The sequence below is a fragment of the Perissodus microlepis genome, chromosome 17 (genome assembly GCF_051167445.1).
Source record: "Perissodus microlepis isolate ML-2025 ecotype Zambia chromosome 17, ASM5116744v1, whole genome shotgun sequence".
Classification (NCBI taxonomy): Eukaryota; Metazoa; Chordata; class Actinopteri; order Cichliformes; family Cichlidae; genus Perissodus; species Perissodus microlepis.
Genome location: NC_140477.1, coordinates 3,477,217 through 3,501,295, shown reverse-complemented (window position 1 = coordinate 3,501,295; position 24,079 = coordinate 3,477,217). Strand labels below are relative to the sequence as shown.

The 24,079-nt window shown below is 40.3% G+C and overlaps 1 protein-coding gene across 1 annotated transcript; it reads left to right on the top strand.

The window, feature by feature from the left end:
- The first annotated feature begins 7,130 nt into the window (after positions 1-7,130).
- mapk11 (mitogen-activated protein kinase 11) lies at positions 7,131-23,318 on the top strand. The gene is made up of 12 exons (XM_084909687.1): positions 7,131-7,410; positions 14,911-15,040; positions 15,144-15,202; positions 15,432-15,543; positions 17,242-17,271; positions 17,585-17,632; positions 17,725-17,839; positions 17,953-18,024; positions 18,429-18,508; positions 18,721-18,799; positions 18,989-19,162; positions 20,459-23,318. Exons 1-12 carry the CDS (start codon positions 7,298-7,300, stop codon positions 20,530-20,532), a joined length of 1,086 nt encoding a protein of 361 aa, XP_084765813.1. The 5' UTR covers positions 7,131-7,297; the 3' UTR covers positions 20,533-23,318.
- The last annotated feature ends 761 nt before the right edge of the window (positions 23,319-24,079 follow it).

Here is a 24,079-nt window from a genome sequence, read left to right as displayed (position 1 = left end):
TGATAAATCCCCGCCTCTAATTGAAGTCCACTGGAGGAGGACGCAGACCAATCAGAGAGCGCAGTCACTTTCACCACTGTGGATGGAACCGCGGAACTGAAATGACTGAGCATGCAGTCAATGACCAAAGCAATATTGCTTTGTTCATTGGCCATCTATATATATGGTTGGTCATCTATATATATGGTTGGTCATCTATATATATCTATAGATGGATCGATAGATGAGGGCTGCATTTTACCCAGTGCTATTGGGGGTGTTGTCAAAATTTATGGAATTATTAATGCAAAAATGCAAAAAAAAGTACAATCATGTTTTAATCGACCTGGACTGGCCTCCCCAGAGCCCGGAAGTAAACATAAGCCATTTGTATTTGAAGCTGTTTATTGACACGCTGCCTTAAACACACACAAAGAATGTTTTTTACAATGAGTACTGAGGCGAAGACAGGGGGATAAAGTGGCAGTAAGCCCTTCTCCAAATGATGTAACACAAGGTGAGGCAAAGTTATTTTAAGCAGTCATTTGTAGCGATGGCAGTTACAAATGAAAGTGCACTAACAACAAGCCGCCTTCAGCTTTACTGCATGTTGGACCAGTGAGACCGTGAGATGGGCGAGGCGTTTTGAGGAAGCCAGTGCGTTTAAGACTGATGAAACAGCATTTTAAGATACCACGATGACAGTGCTTATTGATTACAACATATTTGTTTGTAAGTATTACCAATACACCCACGAGAGCATTAGAGCGCCATACATGGTATCTGTAATTTTTGTGTTTAATAATGTCAAAAGAATGCTAACAGAAAATGGCTACTAAATGTCGTCTAAGGATCTTGGAAAGAAAAGCGTCTCGACTTCTTTAAGTTGCTTGAAGACATAGATGCCTCTTTCACTCCTCTTTCAAACCATCTGTCTTCTCTGTCCAAAATGTGAACATTGGCGTCCCCGAAAAAGTGTCCTTTAGTGTCCTTTGTCCTTTAGATGCAGATGGACAGCTGAGTCTTGTCCCATCGAGGTAGCTCTTCTATGTTGTGCCAAGCATTTATGAAGTGGCTGTTTGGTTTCTCCAATGTAGAGGTCTGAGCATTCCTCGCTGTACTGTACAGCATACACAACGCTGTTAAGTTTGTGTTTAGGAGTTTTGTCTTTGGGATGAACCAGTTTTTGGCTGAGTGTTTGGCTGGGTCTGAAGTGCACCGGGATGTTGTGCTTTTCCACTGTGAACGACCATCTTTGAACAGAGGCGGTGGTTTACGACACCAACTGTCTGCCATCTATATTCCAGTTTTGAGATCCCTTCCCAGACGTCTTAACGCCTACTCACATCCTGGGCCATCTGACCTCAGGAAATCACATGATAAGGTGGGGCCAGGTTTCACAGTGGGTTCCCCTGAAACCTTGGCTGATTGTGCCCACACCCGCATTCACACCTTGACTTGTGTGATTAGGTAGAGGATCAATAGGGGGTCCATGTCCCTCTTGTGGGGACACTCCAATAGGGCTTAAATCTGGGACTCTCCACCATTTGACCCTCGAACTGAAGAAGCTTCTCAGATGAGAGGTGAAACATCTTAAAGAAGTCCAGACGATTTTCTTTCCAAGCTCCTTAGGTTGCGATGACCTGGATGACTGAGAACCTTCACAGACACTATTAAATGTCATATCACTGCACATTTCATAAACCTAGAATAGAAAAGCCATTGTCATTCAGTAGATTTACCAGATTCTGTGCATTGACACCTGCACCCCCCATGTATTAAATGAAAAACTGTCCAGTATCTTTTAAATAAATATATTGAACAGCAATATAGGGGAAAAAACCAGTGCACCAGTTTACCCAACTTATTCTAATGCAGTGGTTCCCAAACGTTTTTTGCTAGGCCCCCTTTGTTTTTACAATAACCCCCCTCTCCGGCACAAACACATCCTCCAACCACACACACCGTGTTTTCTTTTCAAACTCCATTGCGGTTCATTTCACACCTCGAACCTTTTGTAAACAATGAAACACATAAAAGTAAACTGTAATAAATCACAGGTAGCAATAAAATAAAGTACTACCTCTTTTAAATAATAGAAAAACTATCCATCTTTATGGTGTAATTATTTTACGTGTAGTTGTTTTGTTTGTTTGTTTTTTACTGTGTAAGAATATTTAACATTGCATTTTTTTTTTTAAATGGGTTTAAAAACATAAATTTGGACAGCCCAGTTCTATTCGGGATTCCTACCTTGGCACCACCATTGTGCAGCCAAAGGCAAGATATGCTTTATCATATTTTCTAGTCTTTGGCTTGGAAGGATGTTGGTTTGGAAGCATTTTTGGCGATGCTTCATCTTCTGCTTTGCGTTTGTAGGAGCCCCATTAAAAACCTGTCCATTATGCTAGCAGTGTCCAACCATTCTTTTTTTTAAATCATTCATATAGGGCTCCCCTTGAGCCCCCCACTACGGGAACCACTGTTCTAATGCATTTTAACACACACTGTAATTATAGTGCTAGTGTCATAAATTTGGACACTTATTTAAACTTTCACAGTTATCAAGATAATTACATTATTTTAAATTTTTATGTTGTGCCCTGATGATCCGGTTTTACCTCTGATGTGCTTCAGCACCAAACGTGCTGTAAACAGTATGAGAGACAGCAATGACGATGGAGGCGTCCCTGAGGGTGACATTTTTTGCCAGTTGTGCATTTGACCCATGACATTGTAGGTCAGGAAAGCTGATGCTTTTCAGTATATGCCAGTATAAAACACACAGAGCAAGTTTAGTCACAAGTATGGGACACAGGCCAGTGTTGTCTCCATCTTGGACCTCGCTTGATTTCTCAGTGCTTTTTATTTCTGATATGATGACAAAGTTACGGATCTCCTGAGAGAGCTTTTTGAGCCTTTTTGATCACAACAGCTGAAGCGTCGAGAGCTAGTACTAATCCAGAAATGACAACAAAGAACAGAAGTTTGACAGAAGCAGCAGAAAATGAAACAAGCACCCAGAAAGAGGGCTGAGATTTCTCTGCCTGGTAATAACATGTGTAAACAGTAGACAGAGTGGAAGACATGGCTGTTAAAGAACATAGAGCATATATAAAAGACACACTCTAGTTTCTAGATCTGAAAAGTGCCATCATTACAGTGCATTAAACCTGAATTCTTTCCAAAAGCCAGCAGGGGGCAGCTCCTAACGGATTAGGATTAATTAAATCTCATTGTAAAGAAGTACGTGGCATTCAGGCATCTACTGCCTAGATCTGTGATTTAGAACAAGCACTTTGTGGATAAGTTGTATTGTATTGTTTGGTATACAGCATGAGGATTACTTTGTAATTGATGGTCACCTCTGGACTTAAAACAGAGGGTAAACTTCAAAGTAACGTCGTGATTAACACATCACTACCATATGAGACTTCAGTAGGTCAGGATCAGATCCAACACTCGCTTGTCATGTCCATCTTTTATATACAGTCAGTGTCAAGGATCAAAACACATAATTAACTTACTTTAATAGTAAATACCAACAGATGCTTAATACATGCAGTAATTACCAACAATCTTGCTATTTTTTGTTTTTATTTAGTGCTGTTGCTGTTTTCCACCTTCATCTGTTATTATTATTATTATTATTATTATTATTATTATTATTATTATTATTATTATTATTATTATTATTATTATTATTATTATTATTCATCTGTCCCGTGGTTGTCACTATGATTCTTTGTTCACGAGTGGTCTTCCATGTCCTCCTCATTTGCTGCAGCATCATCATCACAGACAGCTGATGATGAAGATCATCAGGAGTGTTAAAGCTACATTCATCACACATGTCTACTAAACTGCAGCACAGGAAATACTGTAATACTCAAAGGCTTGTTTAACCCCCTTTGGGTAAATGTTCTTCTTCAGTTATACTCAGTAAACGACAATAATCAGTGATGATTCATTATTTTCATTTGTTATCAATAAATCTTACAGAGTTATCCTTCTGATAAGGATTGTATTTGTACTGTACTGCCAGATGAAGAAACAAACAATCAAAACAAGTGCTAATCAAATGAATGTAACCAAGCTAATTTAACTGCCAGTGAATAGGGTCTTTCACTCTGGTTTTCCCTGCCCTCTAGTGGATTTATGGGTTAAGGGTTGAGGAAACATGAAGTTATATTTCATTATATCGTGAGATTATATCGTGCACACCTTTGAAACTGCTCAGGAATTTAATGGCAATACCGTCAGTTCAAGCTTGTATAATTTTGCCTTGATTCTAATAAAGTTTATTCAGTCAAATTACTAGTATCACATTCATATCTCATATGTCCCCTTTAAAGCTTCTCTTCTGGCTGATGTCATCAGAGGTTCGACTGCTGTACCTAAAAAAAGAAGCTGCATCATCAGCTAACTGACTAGGCATCCACACGTTAGACAAAACATGCTTCTTCTCTTTAAAATATACTTCTTGTCAGAGGTTGTTAATAAGACTATAAAATATTCAGACAAAAAATGCATCTAAACTTGTGATGGAAAAGGTGGAAATTACATGTAGTGAGCTGGTGATTGAACTTTTAACACAAAGCTCTTGTCCCTTGCTGAGAGTCTTTTTTTAGTATGTCTTAGACCAAGTGCACAGATGTCAAGCTGCTTGATATGGGGTTACAGGCGTTGAAATCAAAAGTTCTAAGCAACAGCACTTTATAATCAGCACAGACCCTAAATATCTACTTACATAAGAAACACTCCAGCTTCTAAACAGCCTGTGTTTCTTTTCTTATTATGAGGTTCCACTGAAATTTGAACTCAGATCATTGGATTCAGAGTGCAGGGAGCTACTCATTACACCACTAATGGCCCACTCAGGTTTGGTCTTCTTTATAAAGGCGGAACACGTTCCAGTCGCTCAGACTCAGTGTAACTCATAAGGCCCTGATATTATTGTCAGTGGAAGGAAAGCTGCTGGACTTGCGTTAGCACGTACATAATTGGCCACACAAGATTTAAGAAGTAAGAAGCAAAGCCATTGCTTTGTATGTGTTTCCCAATAAACCTTGAAGGCCTATAGTGTTATGGCCGAGAGGGCCAGGCTGTGGGTGTGGACTCAAATGCAGACACAGAGGGAGGCAAAACGGGCGTGAACACAGTGCTTTATTTACAGTGCCTAGTTACCTTACAAAGCAGGAAACTATGAATGCTATGAACAGAGAATGCTATGAACTGTGGAAGCTATGAACTGAGAACTGTGAGGCCAAACTATGAACATGAAACTGAGTGTTATGACTAGGTGCTAGATTTCATGGATGGATCCTGGGAATGGAAAAAGGGGCAGCGGCTTGGATGGAGGTACGCAGTCACTATAATGAGAGGAGACAAGTAGTCAGTGGCAGTCTGGTGAATCACAGCTGAAGGATTAGACTATGGTGGTTAGGGCTTACGCGTTGCAGGTTAAAGTGTCATGCGAGGAGGGGGTGTCCAGAGAGGATCCAGAATATACTTGGAGTGAGGGACTTGGCAGGGAGGCAGGCAGGTGTAGTCCAGTGATGGAAAGGAAGCAACCAGATGATAGAACCAGCGTCCAGGCGGAGATGTGAGTAGTTTAGCTCGGGAAGTGCGACTGCCAGGTGGGTCGTGAGTTGACAGAAGATCTGGCAGAGGTCTGTTGTGAGTGCTGCTCTTATATGCTGGTGACTTGATTGGAACCAGGTGTGGAAGCTGATTGGAGTCTCTGCCTGAAGGTGGAGCCCAGCGGAGTGGAAAAACCCCGTACTCACCCGGACCATGACATATAGGCTGATATATGCTAGACAAAAGCAGAAAATTCATGGTGTTACATTCAGCAACCTGGTCTGTAAAAACAGTGATATGCAAAATAGGTTTGTCACTGATTTTTGTGGTGAATGCACCATTAAGTAGGTTTCCTCAATGGTAATTTACAAGGTTGTTATGACCAAAAATAACTGGCTCATAAAGAGCTAGTTCTCCTTTGGTGCCATTTGAGAATCTGGTTTTAGCAGGTTTGAGAAGTGAGCATAACACATAGAAGCAACACATGGAGAAGTCAGCATAATATCAGAGAGATATCAGCTGAGGTTTCACAGAGCAGCATTACTTAAGCAGTCTTTTTAGAAACACATCAAACATTTGCACTGCTATGGAGATGAAGCCAGACAACATAAATTAACCTGTTAATCTACAGCTACGTGTGGGCCTGCCTTCTTTCATTTGAGCAATATTGTCAAAATTGTGAACATGCTGTAGAAGAGTGTATAAGAGACTGTGTAAGAGCGATGATGAAAAACTAGTTAATGCATTTATTACTTGCAAGTCTGATTATTGTTATTCCTTAGCGAAAAGCCTTCATTTGATCTAAAATGCTACAAACATATCCCTCACAGATCATCTGCTCTTTGTTTACTCCCGGCTACATCCAGAATTGAGATTAAAATCCCAGTTTTTTCATACACAAAGCTCCGAATAACCAGGCCCAGACATTTCAAACACATCATATCATCAAAACCACCCAGCCGAACACATTTCTCACAGACTGCAGGCTAGCTTGTGCTTCATAGAGTGTCTAAAAGTAGAAAGGGAGGCAGAGTCTGCAGCTACCACCCCGCTCCTACAATGACTGATCACGTCTCCCAGTGTTTTTAGACCCCATGCATTTAACTTTGGTCTTCTCTCTCCCATAGACTATGTTTTGTCCTGTTTGTTGCTTCTGGTCTTTCCACACTTCTCTTTTCTGTCATCATCAAACCAGTTAAAATTGATAGCTGCCCATCCCTGAGCATGGTGCTACCACAGGCTGTAAAACGAGAGTTCTCCCAGGGTCAGGTTGGTCACAGGAGACCATCTGATCTGGAAATGGAAACTCTTTATTTTGCATAATAAAAAGCCTTGAGACGATGAAATAAAAAATTGAAACTGCACACTCAGCTAAAATGAAATATAATATAATATAATATAATATAATATAATATAATATAATATAATATAATATAATATAATATAATATAATATAATATAATATAAATCTTTGTTTTTGTTAATGATGGTCTATTATCTTGTGTTACAAATTCTTGGGTGTGTAGAAGTGGGAGAGAGACAGAGAGAGAGAGAGAGAGAGAGAGAGACAGAGAGCGAGCGAGCGAGCCTGTCACTGGCCGGTGCAGTGCTTGCAGCAGTAGCTTGGCTCAGTCAGCAGACGGCGGCCAATCTACCGATTTCCTCCTCTCGTTTCTATTCTCCCCCTCTTCCCCTTTATTGCACACCTTTTATTTTCTGTAGCAGGCTCGCAGAAATGTCCGCCAGACCGGGATTTTACCGGCAGGAGCTGAACAAGACTGTGTGGGAGGTTCCAGAGCGCTATCAGAACCTGACGCCGGTGGGCTCCGGAGCTTACGGCTCGGTGTGGTGAGTGTGTGCGTGTGTGTATGTATGTGTGTGTGTGTGCTGTGAGAGTGGAGGGGCGAGGCTGAACAGTCACAACATTTACGGTATTTCTGTTCATGATGCATCAGTAGACTACAGCGCTTTATGTGTGTGTGTCTCTCAGGACCGAGCTGCTTTGTTAACTGATTGTTTGGGAGGTTTTATTGTCTTCACTGCTGTTATTACTGGCGTTTTTTTTATTATCATGCTCCCAATATTCAGCAAAACACCTTCAAATTCCATTTCCGCCCCTGTTTTTGTGTGCATGAATAAGATTTCACTGCGTGCACTGATGTCAGCCTTATAGAAAGACAGGCAGGTCTGCAGGGCTTGTTTTTGTCCCACCGCTCACTGTCTGTGGGTCTTATAGCCTGTGTGTGGGAGGGAAAGACAGAATGAGACAGTACAGGAATTTCCCCAATAACCCTCTCCTCACCCCCACCCAGCTTCTACACACACAGAAATAGTCTTGGAAAAAAGTCTCGAATCTTAAGATTTAATTTGAGTAGCACCTCAGCAGATATTCATATATATATGTGTGTGTGTTTGTGTGTGTGTGTAGCACATCTGGAATGGGAACACAGCTGCAAGTTTGATGCTGTATTCCTTGCACCTGCACACTCCCTCTCCTTTGTTTATAACCCCCACGCCCTGTGTGGATGCACTATCAATTTTGCAAAATGTAACTGCCTTAGATTTGGTTAAATCTGCCTCAGCCGGTGGGATGCCGTTGCCATGGCGATATGTCATGGCATAACCTCCTCTGACAGTTAATATTAATTAAGCTGTTACCAGAAGGCTACGAAAACGCAGACAAAATTGTTATTGTGTTTGTGTGACAGATCCCAGAGGAATAATCACATTGTGCCACATTTTTAAGCGGATTTGCATGTTGCCAGCTTCAGTGGTATCAGTGAGAAGTGACTATTAAAGCTGTGAGTAGTCTGAAAAACCTTCCATTACAAACTGATTGATCCTGGCAGCTGAGCAAAACACTTATCTATGAGCCGAAATGCCCAAACACTGTAGAGAAGTTTACAGATATAATATAACGGACCTTCCTCTAATGACTCTAAAAGCCTTATGAGAGGTAGTTAAAAGCTATGCCATCACCTCCACAGTAAACCGGGTAGACACCAAGTGACGACATCACATGACACAAGCATATGCCCACTCAGCCTTTTCAGGCTAAAATGAGAAACTCTAAAATTTTAGGTCAGTGTTGCTAAGTTCCCAAATCCTGTAAGTCTAAACCCAAATCCTGTGATGCTTTGTAGCAAGGAAATAAAAGAGGCAGAGGATCTAATAGCAGGGAGTCCAAGTTTCTACAGATGGAGCACTCACTCTGTGCAGCCAGTTTGGAATCGCCTGTCAAGTTTTGATGTGTCATTTTCTGTTTGAGCTTTCACTGCACAGGCAAAAAAATGTGCCAATAACCGAAACCAAAACCAGGCTGAATTTCCTGCATCTTAGTCTCACTTTATTATCTCCTTCTTACACAGTAGTAGTGGGAGCTTGTGTCCAGTCACACACATATACAGAGCTCATATCTCAGCCCGTTAAACCACACCCAAGATGTCACTGCTGTGTCCTCACAAAAGCAGTTTATGTCTTGATGGCTAACATCCTCTCCTGTCAGATTTTAATTAAGGCAACATTTGAACTGGGATGATGGGATGATGGGATGATGGGATGATGGGATGTGCGTCTCCCTCACTTACCCCACGTCGTGATAGAAGCTTTCACAGGAGTACTGAGCATTAGCATCTTGCCTATTTGCAGCTTTAGAGTTCTGCTCAGAATAGCAGCAGACTAAAAATGCACAGGGGTGGATCATGACTTTGCCTTTCAGCCTCGAGGTAATACTCACATGGACATTTTTTAAAGTAAGTTTAAGGTCTGATTCCCATTTTGGATACTCATGGTACAAAGGACGCATTATGAAAAAAAGTCCATTCAACATGTATCTTGTCCTTCTTGAGAGAAAAAAAAATTGCCCTAAGCAATGTGGAATTCACGCTTGTAACTCATATTCTCTAAAAGTGCAGTGAGCTTGTGTAAAGACAGAAAAGTCAATGCCAGAAGCAGAGTTATTATTTATAGCTATCTACTGCCACAAGATGCACTTTCTAGACTTCTTCTCTGGTTACATAAAAGGATGATTATGATTTGATAGACTGTTTTCTTGAGTCTTAATTACTGAAGTAAACATTAGCATTGTGAGTGACTCTCATAATCCCCCCTTTGAGGACAGATTCATGCTGAAAATGATACATAACTGTTGCCAGTAGGCTACAGATATGAGCTATTCAAACCCTTCCTGGCTAACACACATCACCACAGCCCTGACTGGTGAACTCACAGAACCTGTTCACTCATATTACTCTGGATCATCAAACTATATTGATTTAAATGAATTTTTCCCCTTGTTTATATATAAAAGTGGACAATGACGCCCTCTTAGAGTTAGCATGTAACAGTTTATAGCCAAATGAATCAGTTTATCTGAGGTTTAGATTAGATTAGATTAAACTTTATTAATCCCTCGGGTGGGTTCCTCCGGGAAATTCAGTTTCCAGTAGCAAAGCACCGAAAGAAGTTGCATGTTACAGATACATTAAGGGGAATGAGAGTAAGGATATAAGCATAAATACACCATATATACACATATACACATATATAGATACAGAATATACAATATGGATAAATAGGATTGCTCATTTGAGTGAGTATATTGCACAGTGATTATTGCACAGTCAAATATAAGAAAAAAGACAAAACAAAAAACAAATATTGCAAATATTGCAAATATTGCACAGTGTAGAAAAGCACCTACAACTCAGTTGTTCCCGCCCTCCCTTGTCCCCCTGTTTCTCCTCCCTCTCCCCTCCAGTGAGGAGTTAAACAGTCTGATGGCGTGTGGGACAAAGGAGTTTTTAAGTCTGTTGGTTTTTGACTTGGGGAGAAGCAGCCTGTCGCTGAATAGGCTCCTCTGATTGTTTACGACCGTGTGCAGAGGATGCCCGGCATTGTTCATAATGTCCATCAGTTTCTTTAAGGTCCTCTTCTCTGCCACTGTCACCAGAGTGTCCAGCTTCATGCCGACCACAGAGCCCGCCTTCCTGATTAGTTTCTCCAGCCTGGATGAGTCCTTCTTTGCTGTGCTGCTCCCCCAGCACACCACGCCATAGAAAAGATAGTGGTAGCACTTTAGAATAATGTCACAATACTAAGCATTATTAAGGTATTAGCAAGTGCTTAATTCATCCTTTATATAGCATTACTCCTCCTTAGTATGTCATTTAAAAATATTTATTTATTTATTTATAATTTTAGCTAACTATTTAATCCATTTAACACCTATTTTAAGTTAGCCCAGTTTATCCATTATTTAGCTTACTTACATTCTTTTTTTTAAAAAACCCCCAAACGTTTGGAATACTGTTGTAGTCATTTGAAGCTAAATTTTTCAAACATTCATTACTTTCAACTGTTTAAGTAATAACCACTTATTAATTACTTATCCATTATCCAACAATCCATTTTTTTTTAAAGCTAAATGCTTCCAATACTTATCAGCCAACTGTTTTAACCCTTTAAAGCCAAGCGTATCGTATTTGATACACGTGTTTTGGGGAGTTTTTGAGACTTCTGCATCATCAGCGGGACTTTTTTTTACCCCCCCCCCCCAAAATGATATAAATTGCATGACACATTTTTAATGACTAAATTGCAAAAATATGGCTAATGTAGCAAATGTGATACAAATTAAAACTCATATGCAGATTAACATTTGATATATTTTTATATATATTTTGTCTAAAGGTTCAACAAACACTTCCTGGCAGTTATTTCATGGTTCAGGTTTTAAAGGGTTAATCAGCTTTGTTCTAGTTGTTTTAGCTAATTAATTTAACCATTTATCCACTGTTTTTAGCTATCAAACCTTTCTTCCATAGCAGGTCTCTTAATCCTTTTATCTTACTCACCTGCTTCTCAAAGCATAATTTCTAGACAGGCCAAGTGCGAATGGTTGAGCTTTAGATTATTATACAATTATACAAATACACAAAGGGCATTCCGCCACACACATGCTGACACCGAGTGCTTCCCTGCATTGTTAATGTTGATCTTGAGCTATTGTCACTGACTTTCTCATGGCAAGACTTGATTAGCAAACAGTAGGGGGATGGGGGTTAAGGGTATGGCATCTGTATCTGTCGTGTCGTGATGGAGAGGGGGGAGGGGGGTGTCAATACTCAAGCAGTCCACGTCTTGAAATGTGCACAAATGATCCATGTTCTCAGTGCAATCTCTCGAGAAAATAGGCCTTAGGTCAAGGACCCGACAAGCTCATATAATCCATTATAGCTGGAGCTGAAGAACATCTATCCCCCATCCTTACTGGGAGTAGGGGGATCAAAAGGCAGAATTTAGAGAGAAAAATAGAATAGTTGCATGGAAATACATAAGGAATAACTTTGGAGTACAGACACTAGAGCAAGTAGCACCAAGAATACTGTTTTAATAATTTACCATTCACTGCTTCTTGAATTTTGCTGTCATACTCTATGTCTCATATAGCCTCGCTGTCTTCTCAGCTTCCTGCCTTGAGCCATAATCCCAATTAATATTCCTTTTCTGCTTCGGTTTCTCGTAATCAAAAAAATGGGACAATTTTGGACCGTTTGCTCGAGATTGAACATCAAGACAGAATATATGTTGAGCTGATCAAGGCTGCTTTCATCTCATGTGAGCATATGTAACATCTGTTCACTAGACTTTGGGCATGAAGCCTTGCATTTGGATTACTATGAATAAAACATGACTGCTTCATTTTCTCCTGTCGAGATTGTTATGTCTCTGCTCGTCAGATTTTTGATTGGAAATTTGATAAATTAGGGAGGAAAAAGCACACTGGGATTCTGAGTTGTTCTTGCATGAATAAATAGCATGTGAATGATCGCAGGGTAAAAGCTGTGAAATAAGCTTATTGGAAGACAAATTTAAATGTAGCAGCTGTTTGCGTAGCTTTGCATAATTCCTATAAAAAAATTTAAATAACATAAAATTCTCTTGATGCAGACAACTTGATTTAGCACCATGCAGCAGCCTCCCTCAAATCATTTTTGGCTTTCACTTAAATTTCACTGTTTAGACCGCTAGCTATCTTATCTATATGAAACATTTCTCCTCATTGCAAAAACAGTTTACTTCACCGTCTCCGTCTGAGAAACCCGATGCGCATTAAGAGCTGGGATATTAAAGGCATACTGAGACAAAAGGACAGTGGAGAAATCGATGCCTTTGCTAGCTTGTTTGTGTTGAGAATGGTGCATCATACCCATGTATGGAAGATGGCAGGGGGGAAGATATGCTTAAGGCGGTGAGGCCTGCTTTATGTCAGACGGAGGAGGCTGGCTGCTGACCTGGACGTAGCCCAGCTGGGACATCCGGGCTGTCAGCAGGTGATTTGGAGACGGAGAGCCGCATGGATGCACTGAAGTGTGCAAAAGTGTAGCAAACTCAAGCATGTAAGCGTTATATATCAGCAGGAAAAGATACAGCAATATTTATAGTATGTATAGGAAAAAAAAACAGGACACATGCATCATTTCATGGGCACCTCTACTGTAACTGTCTGAAAGTAAACAGACGTTATACCTGCTGTTAGCTGAATCTTTGCAGGTCTTAAGGGTAAAAGAAAAATGTATTAAGCTGCTAAATGGCCTAAGAACATCATCCACAATCTCTGTAGGGAACAGTACTTTTTACCTGCACAGGAGGATACTCAATTAAACACAGATGTTATGAATTAGAAGAATAATTTGATGCTTTCTGGTTAAAAGCGTTTTCATTCCCTTGGCATCTTAGGTGAGAAGATGAGGCCACTTATGTCTATATACTAATCACTAGCGTACACAGGATTTCTAAAGCTTAACATGTAGGCACCATCATGTCACCAATCACTTTACACAGTCCCACTCTGAAGCCTTGATTTCTGCATTTTTGACTTGATCTTGTTGTGTTTCTAGAAATCAAGGACGCTACACAGTCATATGGTAGCAACTTCCCAATTACAAAATGAAAAATTCTGAATAAACAATAATATATATATATATATATAATATAACAATGTAATAATAATATATTAAATAAAATAAGACTTGAGACTAGCAATTGAGACCATAAGCTCACCAGGAAAATGATAACTGAGGTCATGAATCAACTGAGCTTTAGGATAATTTTCCCAATGACGTCTGTGCAACCTCCTTTTATGTCACTTTCCAGTTACCTCAGAAGTCAGATGTTGAAACTTGGGAGTGAAATCTTTCTGAAGTTAGTGAATTCCAGTAGTAAAGCTAGAAAAGCAAGAAAAAACTTGCTTAGTTCTTAGCAAGGTAGAGTTATTCAGGTATCACGAGTAATAGTAGCATACTACTTTTTTGCTTTTAGCTTAAAACCACTACTGGAGCACATTCGTGGATAGAGTCGAGTCAGTGCTAGCCATATGTTTTATTTAGCAATTCATAAATTGACAACAGTGGCAGCACAGATTAGTTTTAAAGTTTTACTGCTGTTTATGCTCACTTATGCAACCTTGGATTGTTAGCTCAGGGTTGGCGGGGATGCTCTTACTTTCTAAGTATGAAATGTGACTTGAAAGGGCGTTCCAGATAAACAAATTCAGACTTAATCTGGAATGCGGCACTGCGCCCAAAGGAGTAACCACCCACCCCCCCAACGCCCCCCCGCTGGCTAGTAGACATAATGCAGGTTTTAAAGCACTTAGCTCCGGCTTTACTTATCAGAACAGGAAGCTTTGTCCATCCTTTATATACAGTATGTTACCATAAACCGGAGAAAACATTTCATCCATAGTGCCAGACGTAAATTATATTTGCTCTAAAATGTCAAATGTTTACAGTCATTTTATTGCATCAGTTGTTTTGCAAGTGTTGTTCATCACATAAATTTTCAGGTCATAGTTCCTTTTCTTACTTCTTGGTCTATTTTTGCAATGTTATGCATTGTTACTCAATTCCCACCCGCTCTTCCTGTTGGTCTGTTCCACCCTCTGATGGCTGTATTATTATTCTTTCTAAGAGCGGTTGCAAAGCTGGCAGGCCTGAAAAGACACTGGCACCACAAAGGCATTCAGCATGAGCCGCAGCAGGGCTCAGTGTTCAATATGTGGAGTGACATCTACATTTCAAAAGAGGCAGATGAAAAAAAAAACCCAGCAGCACTTTTACAATATCTGACATCCTCGCTTCCCTTGTTCCACCACATCCCCTTTCACTCACTTCTCCCGTCTGCTTGTGTTTCAAACTCTTCCAGCCCGTTTCTCTTTTTATTTTCAACTTTCAGGCATTCATCACAGCGTGAAGTAGTAGCTTAGCCTAGCTCGGTGTGTTAATGGCACTGCATTTAAGTATATCCACACACATGTTAAATGATTTATCTGTTTGCTCTTTGCAGTTCGGCGTACGATGTGGTCTTAAGGCAAAAGGTTGCGGTGAAGAAGCTATCCAGGCCTTTCCAGTCTCTCATACACAGTCGCCGCTCGTACCGGGAACTCAGGCTTCTCAAGCACATGAAACACGAGAATGTTAGTGCTCCTTATAAAAATACCCAGAGACAGACAGACGTGGCTCTCTGAATGTTTTTCGCTCCGTTATTGATCCGCTCTGCTTCTGTTTCTGTCTCTGCAGGTAATAGGGCTGCTCGACGTCTTCACACCTGCTGCCACATTAGAAGACTTCAATGAGCTGTAAATCTTTGTTTTTCCCTCTGTGTTTTCTACAAGCTGTACAGCTGTCCACCTTTTTAGATATTTCTCTTATTAGAGGGCATACTGATGTATATATATACAGGCAATCCTAGGAGGATTATAGGCTTGTAGAGATGTCAGATGGTTGCTATGGCAGCACCTCCATGTTCTCCTCTGAACTGAAACGCCCTCCCCCATTCACTCATGCAGACTCTCTCCTCTTTTCCAGCTACCTGGTGACTAACCTGATGGGCGCAGACCTCAATAATATAGTCAAATTTCAGAGGTTGTCAGATGAGCATGTGCAGTTCTTAATTTACCAGCTCCTCCGTGGCCTCAAGGTAATTTACTGCATCACGAGTATCTCCTGCATGCCACACTGCAACATGAATAATCAGCTGTGTCTGTTTTAATGCCAGCAGACACATGTAACAGCAGCGAATCATAGACTGTATACAAAAGACAGACAGACTCTGATTTGAAGACACAAGTCTGGAATTTTGGTCATCGCCATCTTGTTTTTTTCTTTCTTTTTTTCTTGTTTGTTTGTTTGTTTTTTTAACTGGAGATCACTTTTTTGCATGTTTGTCACACTTAAATGCTTCAGATCATCAAACAAATTTAAATATTTAGAGAAAGGTAACACAAGTAAGCACAAATTGCCGTATCTAGGTCACAACAGAAAGCCCCAGACCATCACCCTACCACCGGGACTAAAACATTTCAGAAAGCTCAGCTTTTGTCTTGTCAGTTCACAAAAGTCTTTTTGGCAAATGTGAGACGAGTCTTTCTGTTCTTTTTGGTCAGCAGTGGTTTTCTCCTTGAACTCTCCCACGGATGCCATTTTTGCCCAGTCTCTTTATTATTGTTGAACCATGAACTCTGACCTTAACTGAGAAATGTGAAGCCCGTCGTTCCTTAATGTTGTTCTGGGTTCTTTTGTGACCTCCTGGATGAGTTGTTGATATGCTTTTGGAGTAAATTTGGTCGGTTGGTCACTCCTGGGAAGCTTCACCACTGTTCCAAGTTTTCTCGATTTGTGGATAATGGCTCAAACTGTGGTTCAATGGAGTCCTAAAGCCTTAGAAATGGCTTTTTAACCCTTTCCAGACTGATAGATGTCAGTAACTTTGTTTCTCAGCAGTTCCTTTAGATTGTGGCGTGATGTGTTGCTTTTTGAGCTCTTTTTACCTACTACAGCTTCTACTTAAGTGATTTCTTGATTCAACAGTCCTGCCAGTAATCAGGCCTGAGTGTGTTTAGCCAAACTGAACTCAAATTTTCAAAACATGGCGGTTAATTACAGTTAATCAATGATTTAACAAGAGGGGAAATTACTTTTTCACACACGACCAGGTAGGTTTAGGTAACTTTTTTCACTTTATCAATGAAATCATGATTTAATAAATGCATTTTCTATATACTCAGGTTATCTTTGTCTAATATTAAAATTTGTTTGACAATCTGAAACATTTAAGTGTGACAAATATGCAACACACTAGGAAATCAGGAAGGGGGCAAACACTAGGTCCACCTTTAATCTGTTTATGCCTAAAACGTGCTGAAGACTGCCTGAAAAAAACCCAACTTCTCACATCATTTCTGACATTTTTCTGGTGACTTTATATAGCAAGACATTCGTTTTATACATCCCATTATGTTTGCTTTTGTTTTTTGTTTTTTGTTTTTTGATTGACACACTGCTACCATAGCGTACCACTGACATGTGACTTCAAAAAACAAAAGATGGTGGATGGCAAGGCTTCAAAACAGTTCTGTGAAAATCAAATAGATAACTTTTGATAATTTATATACAATGTAACATTGAAATCACTACACTGAAGTGCACACAGACATTGAAATCCACAATTCCAAGATTTGCCATCTAACACTGAATCAGTCCAGCTGCCTGTAGATGCTGGCTCTTCGCTCTCCGATAGACAAAAGAGGCAGAAAGTTCAATTCTGAGCTGCACTGTTGACCCCCATCTTCTCTCTCTCTCCTCCCCCTGTACCCCTGCCACACCACCTGTTGAACAGTACATCCATTCAGCTGGATTGATCCACAGAGTGAGTTCCTTCTTCTTGCCTTGGCCAAGAGACCACTACTGCACTTTGGTGGTTGAAACGACAACATCTTAAGCATTTTCCTATTTCGTTTCTTAAAATGTTTTAAGGTGATAAAATCACCTCCAGACTGTCTGGCATTATAACATAAACATATCAGCATGTTTCATTGGGTGAAATTCTGAGAGTACATTTCACATTTTGAAAAAAAAGTCAATCAGAAAATGGGATAATGGTTATTTTACTCATGCTGCTGAGTTTCAGATATGTTGTAATTCTTGTGATGTTTCTCTATCTATTTAACCAACGTCTTCAGGACCTCAAGCCAAGCAATGTGGCAGTGAATGAGGACTGTGAGCTTAGGGTAAGACTGGTCTTTAGTTTAACCCTACAAATGCTACAGTACACCCAATGAAATCCATCAATCTGGAAATAAAATGTGCACCTGTCCTACAGATCCTTGACTTTGGCTTAGCCAGGCAGACAGATGATGAGATGACAGGTTATGTGGCGACTCGCTGGTATCGAGCACCAGAGATCATGCTCAACTGGATGCACTACAATCAGAATGGTAAGGTGCGATCGAATGAAAGACACCGAATGAGGTTTTCAAGGTATTTCGCATTTGGCAGCAATAAAATGGGCAAATGCTGAATGGCTGATCCTGTAGTGTTTCTGTTTCAGTTGATATCTGGTCAGTGGGATGCATTATGGGAGAGCTACTGAAGGGAAAAGTCCTTTTTCCCGGCACTGACTGTATCCTTATCATCGTGGCGTGAGTCCACCGCAATTTGCAGCTTTTCTTCTCTCTTAGTGGGAACCTTCCATTGCCTCTTTAAACCGCCCCATGGATGCGGACCTCTTGTGGATTTGCATTACAATCATAGGCCTTTCTATGGGGGGAGCTGCTTCAACAGAGAGAAACTGGGGAATGAATAGGAGCAAACACAAAAGGCTGAATTGTCTAGGCTGTTGTATTCAGTGTCTCGGAGGGGCTCTAAAACAAATTTGATTTACTGATCTTTCTGTGCTGTCAGACTTCGAGATGTCTTTTAAGCAGCGATCTGCCTCGGTATGTGAAAAGATACTCTAATGAGCCAAATCTTGCGAGTTGATGACTTCCGCAAATCTCAATGGCCCTTAACTCCTCCTGTGCTAAGATATCGACCAGCTGAAGAGAATCATGGAGGTGGTGGGAACTCCGACACCAGAGCTGTTAAAGAAGATCTGCTCTGAACATGTGAGGACTCTACAAAGAGATTGGGAATGTCAAAATAATGCTCTCCGCAAAAGCTGTTTCTACTGACAAAAGCAAACTGCTCTGATTGATTAGTCACTCCATTGACCTGGCTGTCAGTATGTCTGAGTGTTGGACATAATTGATCACCAGTGGTTTGACATCTTATCCAAATTGCGACTTGCCATGAGTGTAACATTGGTGTGTATTTGCAGGCACAGAAGTACATCCAATCTCTGCCCTTCATGCCCCAACAGGACTTGGAAAAGATCTTCAGAGGGGCAAATCCACTGGGTGGGTGATGGACTGCAGATTGGATTATCAGCTTCTCAAATTCAATTGAAAACCATTAAGACTCTGCTAAAAGTAACTCTCTCCAGACTGCAAATTTGAAATGCATTTTAACCATATAGGCTTAAATAAATTTTTGGACCTCCTGCTATTTCCTTCTTTCATTTGTCTATTTTTTTGTCTCTCTTTTAGCTGTTGATCTGCTGAAGCGCATGCTGGTTCTGGACTGTGACGGGAGGATCTCAGCTAGCGAAGCTCTTTCCCACCCCTACTTCTCCCAGTACCATGATCCAGATGACGAGCCAGAGGCCCAGCCCTATGACCAAACACTGGAGAGCAAAGACCGAACTTTAGAAGAATGGAAAGGTAAAGCCTCTTTTTAAAATTTGGTGATTTTATGATTTAAAACAGCTGACAGAATATACCATACTCACGTCTTACCTGAAACACAGAATTCTGCTGTAGTCCCTGCTGTCAAACTAGAAAATATGACTATGAAAGACATTTGTCGAGGTTTTAGATTTGTGGTGCCAGTAGCAACTTCCTCTTCTGCAAATAAAAAAGTACCATTTGAAATAAAAGTCTGCTGGAACAAGAAGACAATATATTCAAGCTGCACTGATTTTGACATTTCATATTGCATGGGTGTTGCAGAAATGCACCATCTAAGCAATATGGTGCAATATTGGAGACTAGTATTCACCACAACACCACCTGCCTCATACTGTGCTGCCAAAACAACTCTGACCAGCCAGGGCATAGACACGTGACATCTGGGAAAACCTCATGGTGTCTGGCAAGAGCACACTGGCAGCTAATTCATGGGGTCCTGTGGGTTGCAGGACGGGGCCTCTGTGGATGGAGTTTGTTTTGGCAAAACCAATAGAGGCAGTTTGGAGAGTTTTGAGCCTGGGTCTGTGCCTTGGGCTCTTTTTTCATCGTTGCCAAATCATTCTCTAGCAGTTTTAGGGGGTGTAATGAGATGGATTATTCTGCAGGGGCGGCAGCACTGTCATGCCTATAGCCCCACACGGTCTTGATCTTAAAACACCATCTGTACCAATGTTATGGTGGGTGGTATGTCTGTGAAGGTTCTCAGTCATCCAGGCCATCGTAGTCTAAGGAGCGAGGAAAGAAAAGCATCTAGACTTCTTTAAGTTTGTTGAAAACCTAAAGAAGTCCAGACACCTTTCTTTCCAAGCCCCTTAGGTGGGTGGTAACATCCAGCTGAATTTCCTTAAAAATTACTCACTTTACAAAATTCTATTCAATTCAGTCACAGTAGTTGCTAAAGGCAATTTATATTGAACACAGAGATGACCCTCCAAGGACCTCAGGGCAAGCACTTGGCAAAAGTGGAAAGGAAAAACTTCCTTTTAACAGGAAGAAACTTCCAGCAGAACCAGGGAGGGGCAGCCAGCTTTAGTTTATGCTTTATGTTTGGGTTTTATTGACTGTAATATGTTGCTATCTTGGACCAATATAGCAACCTGAAGAAACTTTAAAGTATGCACATTATATTGTCCTGTGTTGTTGCCATGAAACATCAAGAAGGGGCTTTTGCAATGTAACAATTTCTATTGTTTCTATTGTTACATTCCGAATATTGAGCAGCACTCCTAACAGTGTTTCTTCTCCCTTCTTCTTCATTTACGTCCACAGAGTTGGTATTTGAAGAGGTGAACAGCTTCAAAGCATCTGGCAGCAAGACTGACAGCCTTCAGGTGGAGCAGTAAGACTTTTACTGCTCTGCCTCCTCCTCTGCTTGAAGGACCATGTAGTCAATAAATGCAAGGAGGGCTGGAAAAACAAGCAAAGGAAATGACTGTGTTTGATTTCCTGTCATGAGTTTGTCTGAGCAGCAGGGCAGGATGGTCTCCATGGGATCACATGTGCACATTACTATTACAGGGAACATTTTCGAGTTTAAAAAAAAAGGATTTCACCAGTGCAGAAAGTTGCTTCCTGTTATGGTTCCGCTCACTGAGGGTAAAATAAGGAACTGCTCAATATCAGGGGCCACGGAGGACGTGAGGATTCATGTGAGGAAGCAACTTTAAGAAACTGAACTTTGTTTAAAGACCAACAGAAGGTGTGGGAGGAGGAAAAAAATGCACACTAGGATTTCCAAAGCAACAACAGGAATGCTGTGTCATCATCAAGACGAATGCCATAAAGCTTTCATATATAAAAATCATGCTTGCAGTGATACCATTTCACATCACAGAAGAGCTTAGCATTTAGCCTGCATACTACTGATGCATGACTTCTGTGCATTTTATTGTTAAAGCATATTACTGGTGGTGTATTATAACCACTGCTTACTGTGTCTGCCACACTGCTATTAAACCAGTTTGGGGTTGAGAAAGAGGCATTACCAGGAAATGTAACCAGTGTTTCACCTCCTCTGTCTTTATAATTCATGTCTGAAAATGTTCTTCCATGGATGAAAAGTCATCCCATCCTTACAGAATAGTAAACACCAATTGTGCTATTAATTAGCAAGATAATTAATATATGCCAAAGCTGAAACAGAATGATTGCCCTGCAGATCTGTGTTTACAGTGTGAGTCTCTTTCCTCATATACAGATTCCGCTGTCCACCGATCACCTGTTGGCTTTGGCCCTGCTCCGTAAGGTCTCTCTACTGCTCTGCTGTCTTATACAGATCCCCATTTGTGTTTACAACTGTTAACATTACAGACATTGTGCAAATTGTCAGAATCAGTTCCCAGAAGGTGTCTAACAATGCTGGATAATAATCTGTTATGCAACTTGTAGCTTCATCCAAGCATTGACTGGTCAAACACCACAGACTGATGATTCACAGAAAGCAGCCATATTTGGCTGCTTGTGGCAACCAGGGAGTCATCTTAGTCATCTTTCATGTTACCTTCTTTTCTTTCCATAATTCTCGGATCATCTCTTTTTTAACCTCCATTACATGTATTTTAGATTGCTGCAGTTAAAAGCTTGATGCAACATTGTAACATAAATATTCATGCTTAGCAACTCTGACTGGAAATATTTGCGTAAGCACACAAGCTGAACGCATATATGCATTTTTCTAACAAATGGCTGACTTCCCCACTGATGTGTCACTCATCTTGCCACAAACTGGAGTTTCAGTTCTCGTAACTTTTTTTTTTTTGCTGCTGCTGCTGCTGCTGTTTTAATAATAGTATGGTATTAAACCACTGTAAGCACAGCCAACAAACCACAGATTTTGCCCTGAAGGTCAGTGAAAATATCAAGTGAAAGGTATTTGAAGTTGAATGCAACAAACTAAATAATAGGTTTAAATTGTAATTGAATCATTTTAATTGTCCATGTTGAACAACAGGATAAGAAGCAAAGTAAGCCAGTTAAACACTCTATTCACATTTATATCTGACTGCTGCTGATGTTTAATTCAATATGTAAACTATGTTGACGAATGTTGGCTAGAATGTCAGGTATAAAACAAATAAGTGAATTGGCTTGCCTTCCGATGTTCAAATGTCAGGTAGTAGCGCAGGCATTCACAAGACTAGCTAAGGTGAAACTGTAGCTGTTATTGTAGCCTAGTTAGCTTTTTTAAATGTACTGATACAGTTCTGTCGGTAAAGAATGGTCTATACACATCATTGGCACTTATTTAAGGTTTAATGCTACAGCATATGAATTGAATTTTAGCATGTGTCTTGACAGATAAACCACTCCTAGCTACATGATGTGAATTGTATCCCGGGCTTGCTCACATGTACGCGGGCATTTTAACATAGCTTCTTTCTCTGCATTTGGCCTTTTGTCCACTCATAATTAAGGTAAATGAGTGTGACACTGTGACAATTTTTTTAACAACAAAAAAGCAGAAAAACGCTGTTTTAAAAAATAACCATGTACCCGTGGACATATCCATATGTGCTCCATTGCAGTAATGCAAAGTCTTCTGAGTTTCTTGATTCAATCTGCTCACGTTAAACTCAACCAGCAAGATTAATTCTGCGTGAAGAATAATTCTTTAAGGACACAAGAAAGAAAGTTTATTCTTATATTTTTCCTTTTTCCCCCCAGATTGGTTCACACTGGAGTGCTACATGTAGCCTTTTGTGCAAGTTGTCCACTAATACTGGATGAAAAATGTAGAATTTGAAGTCTAAATTAATCAAAACTGTGTCTCAGTCAAGGTGTGAGCTCTGAATGTTACAGTGTTATGTGCTTATGTTGTATATGTGGTGGATTTAATTAGCAACTGCAAACTGAATGTATATGTATGTATGTTTGTTACAAGTTATAGGTGACTTTTGAATACATGGTGGCGTGTGAGTCAACTGTAGTCCTGAGTTTCAAATCGCTAAAATGAATGTCAGCTCTTAGTTTCCAAATGATTCAAAGGATTTTCTCGTCATCAGACAGTACCATGACTTTTAAGCTTTGGCTTCAACAGAATAAACTTGATCATCTCTGTTTGCCAAAATGTCTCACATAGAGTACACATCATTCTTGCATACTTCATATCATTAAATGTGTGATTTTTATAGTTTGGACTAGAACCATTCATTGTGAATAAAATACATTGTTGACATAAATATATACAGGTCCTTCTCAAAAAATTTGCATATTGTTATAAAGTTCATTATTTTCTGTAATGTACTGATAAACATTAGACTTTCATATATTTTAGATTCATTACACACAACTGAAGTAGTTCAAGCCTTTAATTGTTTTAATATTGATGATTTTGGCATACAGCTCATGAAAACCCAAAATTCCTATCTCAAAAAATTCGCATATCATGAAAAGGTTCTCTAAACGAGCTATTAACCTAATCATCTGAATCAACGAATTAACTCTAAACACCTGCAAAAGATTCCTGAGGCTTTTAAAAACTCCCAGCCTGGTTCATTACTCAAAACCGCAATCATGGGTAAGACTGCCGACCTGACTGCTGTCCAGAAGGCCATCATTGACAACCTTAAGCAAGAGGGTAAGACACAGAAAGAAATTTCTGAACGAATAGGCTGTTCCCAGAGTGCTTTATCAAGTCACCTCAGTGGGAAGTCTGTGGGAAGGAAAAAGTGTGGCAGAAAACGGTGCACAACGAGAGGAGGTGACCGGACCCTGAGGAAGATTGTGGAGAAGGACCGATTCCAGACCTTGGGGGACCTGCAGAAGCAGTGGACTGAGTCTGGAGTAGAAACATTCAGAGCCACCGTGTACAGGGGTGTGCAGGAAATGGGCTACAGGTGCAAGGTCAAGGTCAAGCCACTTTTGAACCAGAAACAGCGGCAGAAGCGCCTG

Bases quoted from the DNA above. Each gene is read 5' to 3' on its own strand.
- mapk11 (XM_084909687.1), top strand. From the start codon at position 7,298: ATGTCCGCCAGACCGGGATTTTACCGGCAGGAGCTGAACAAGACTGTG. The intron at 18,025-18,428 runs GTATCCTTATCA...TCCTGTGCTAAG, and splicing joins CCTTTTTCCCGGCACTGACT to ATATCGACCAGCTGAAGAGA. The intron at 19,163-20,458 runs GTAAAGCCTCTT...TTACGTCCACAG, and splicing joins AACTTTAGAAGAATGGAAAG to AGTTGGTATTTGAAGAGGTG.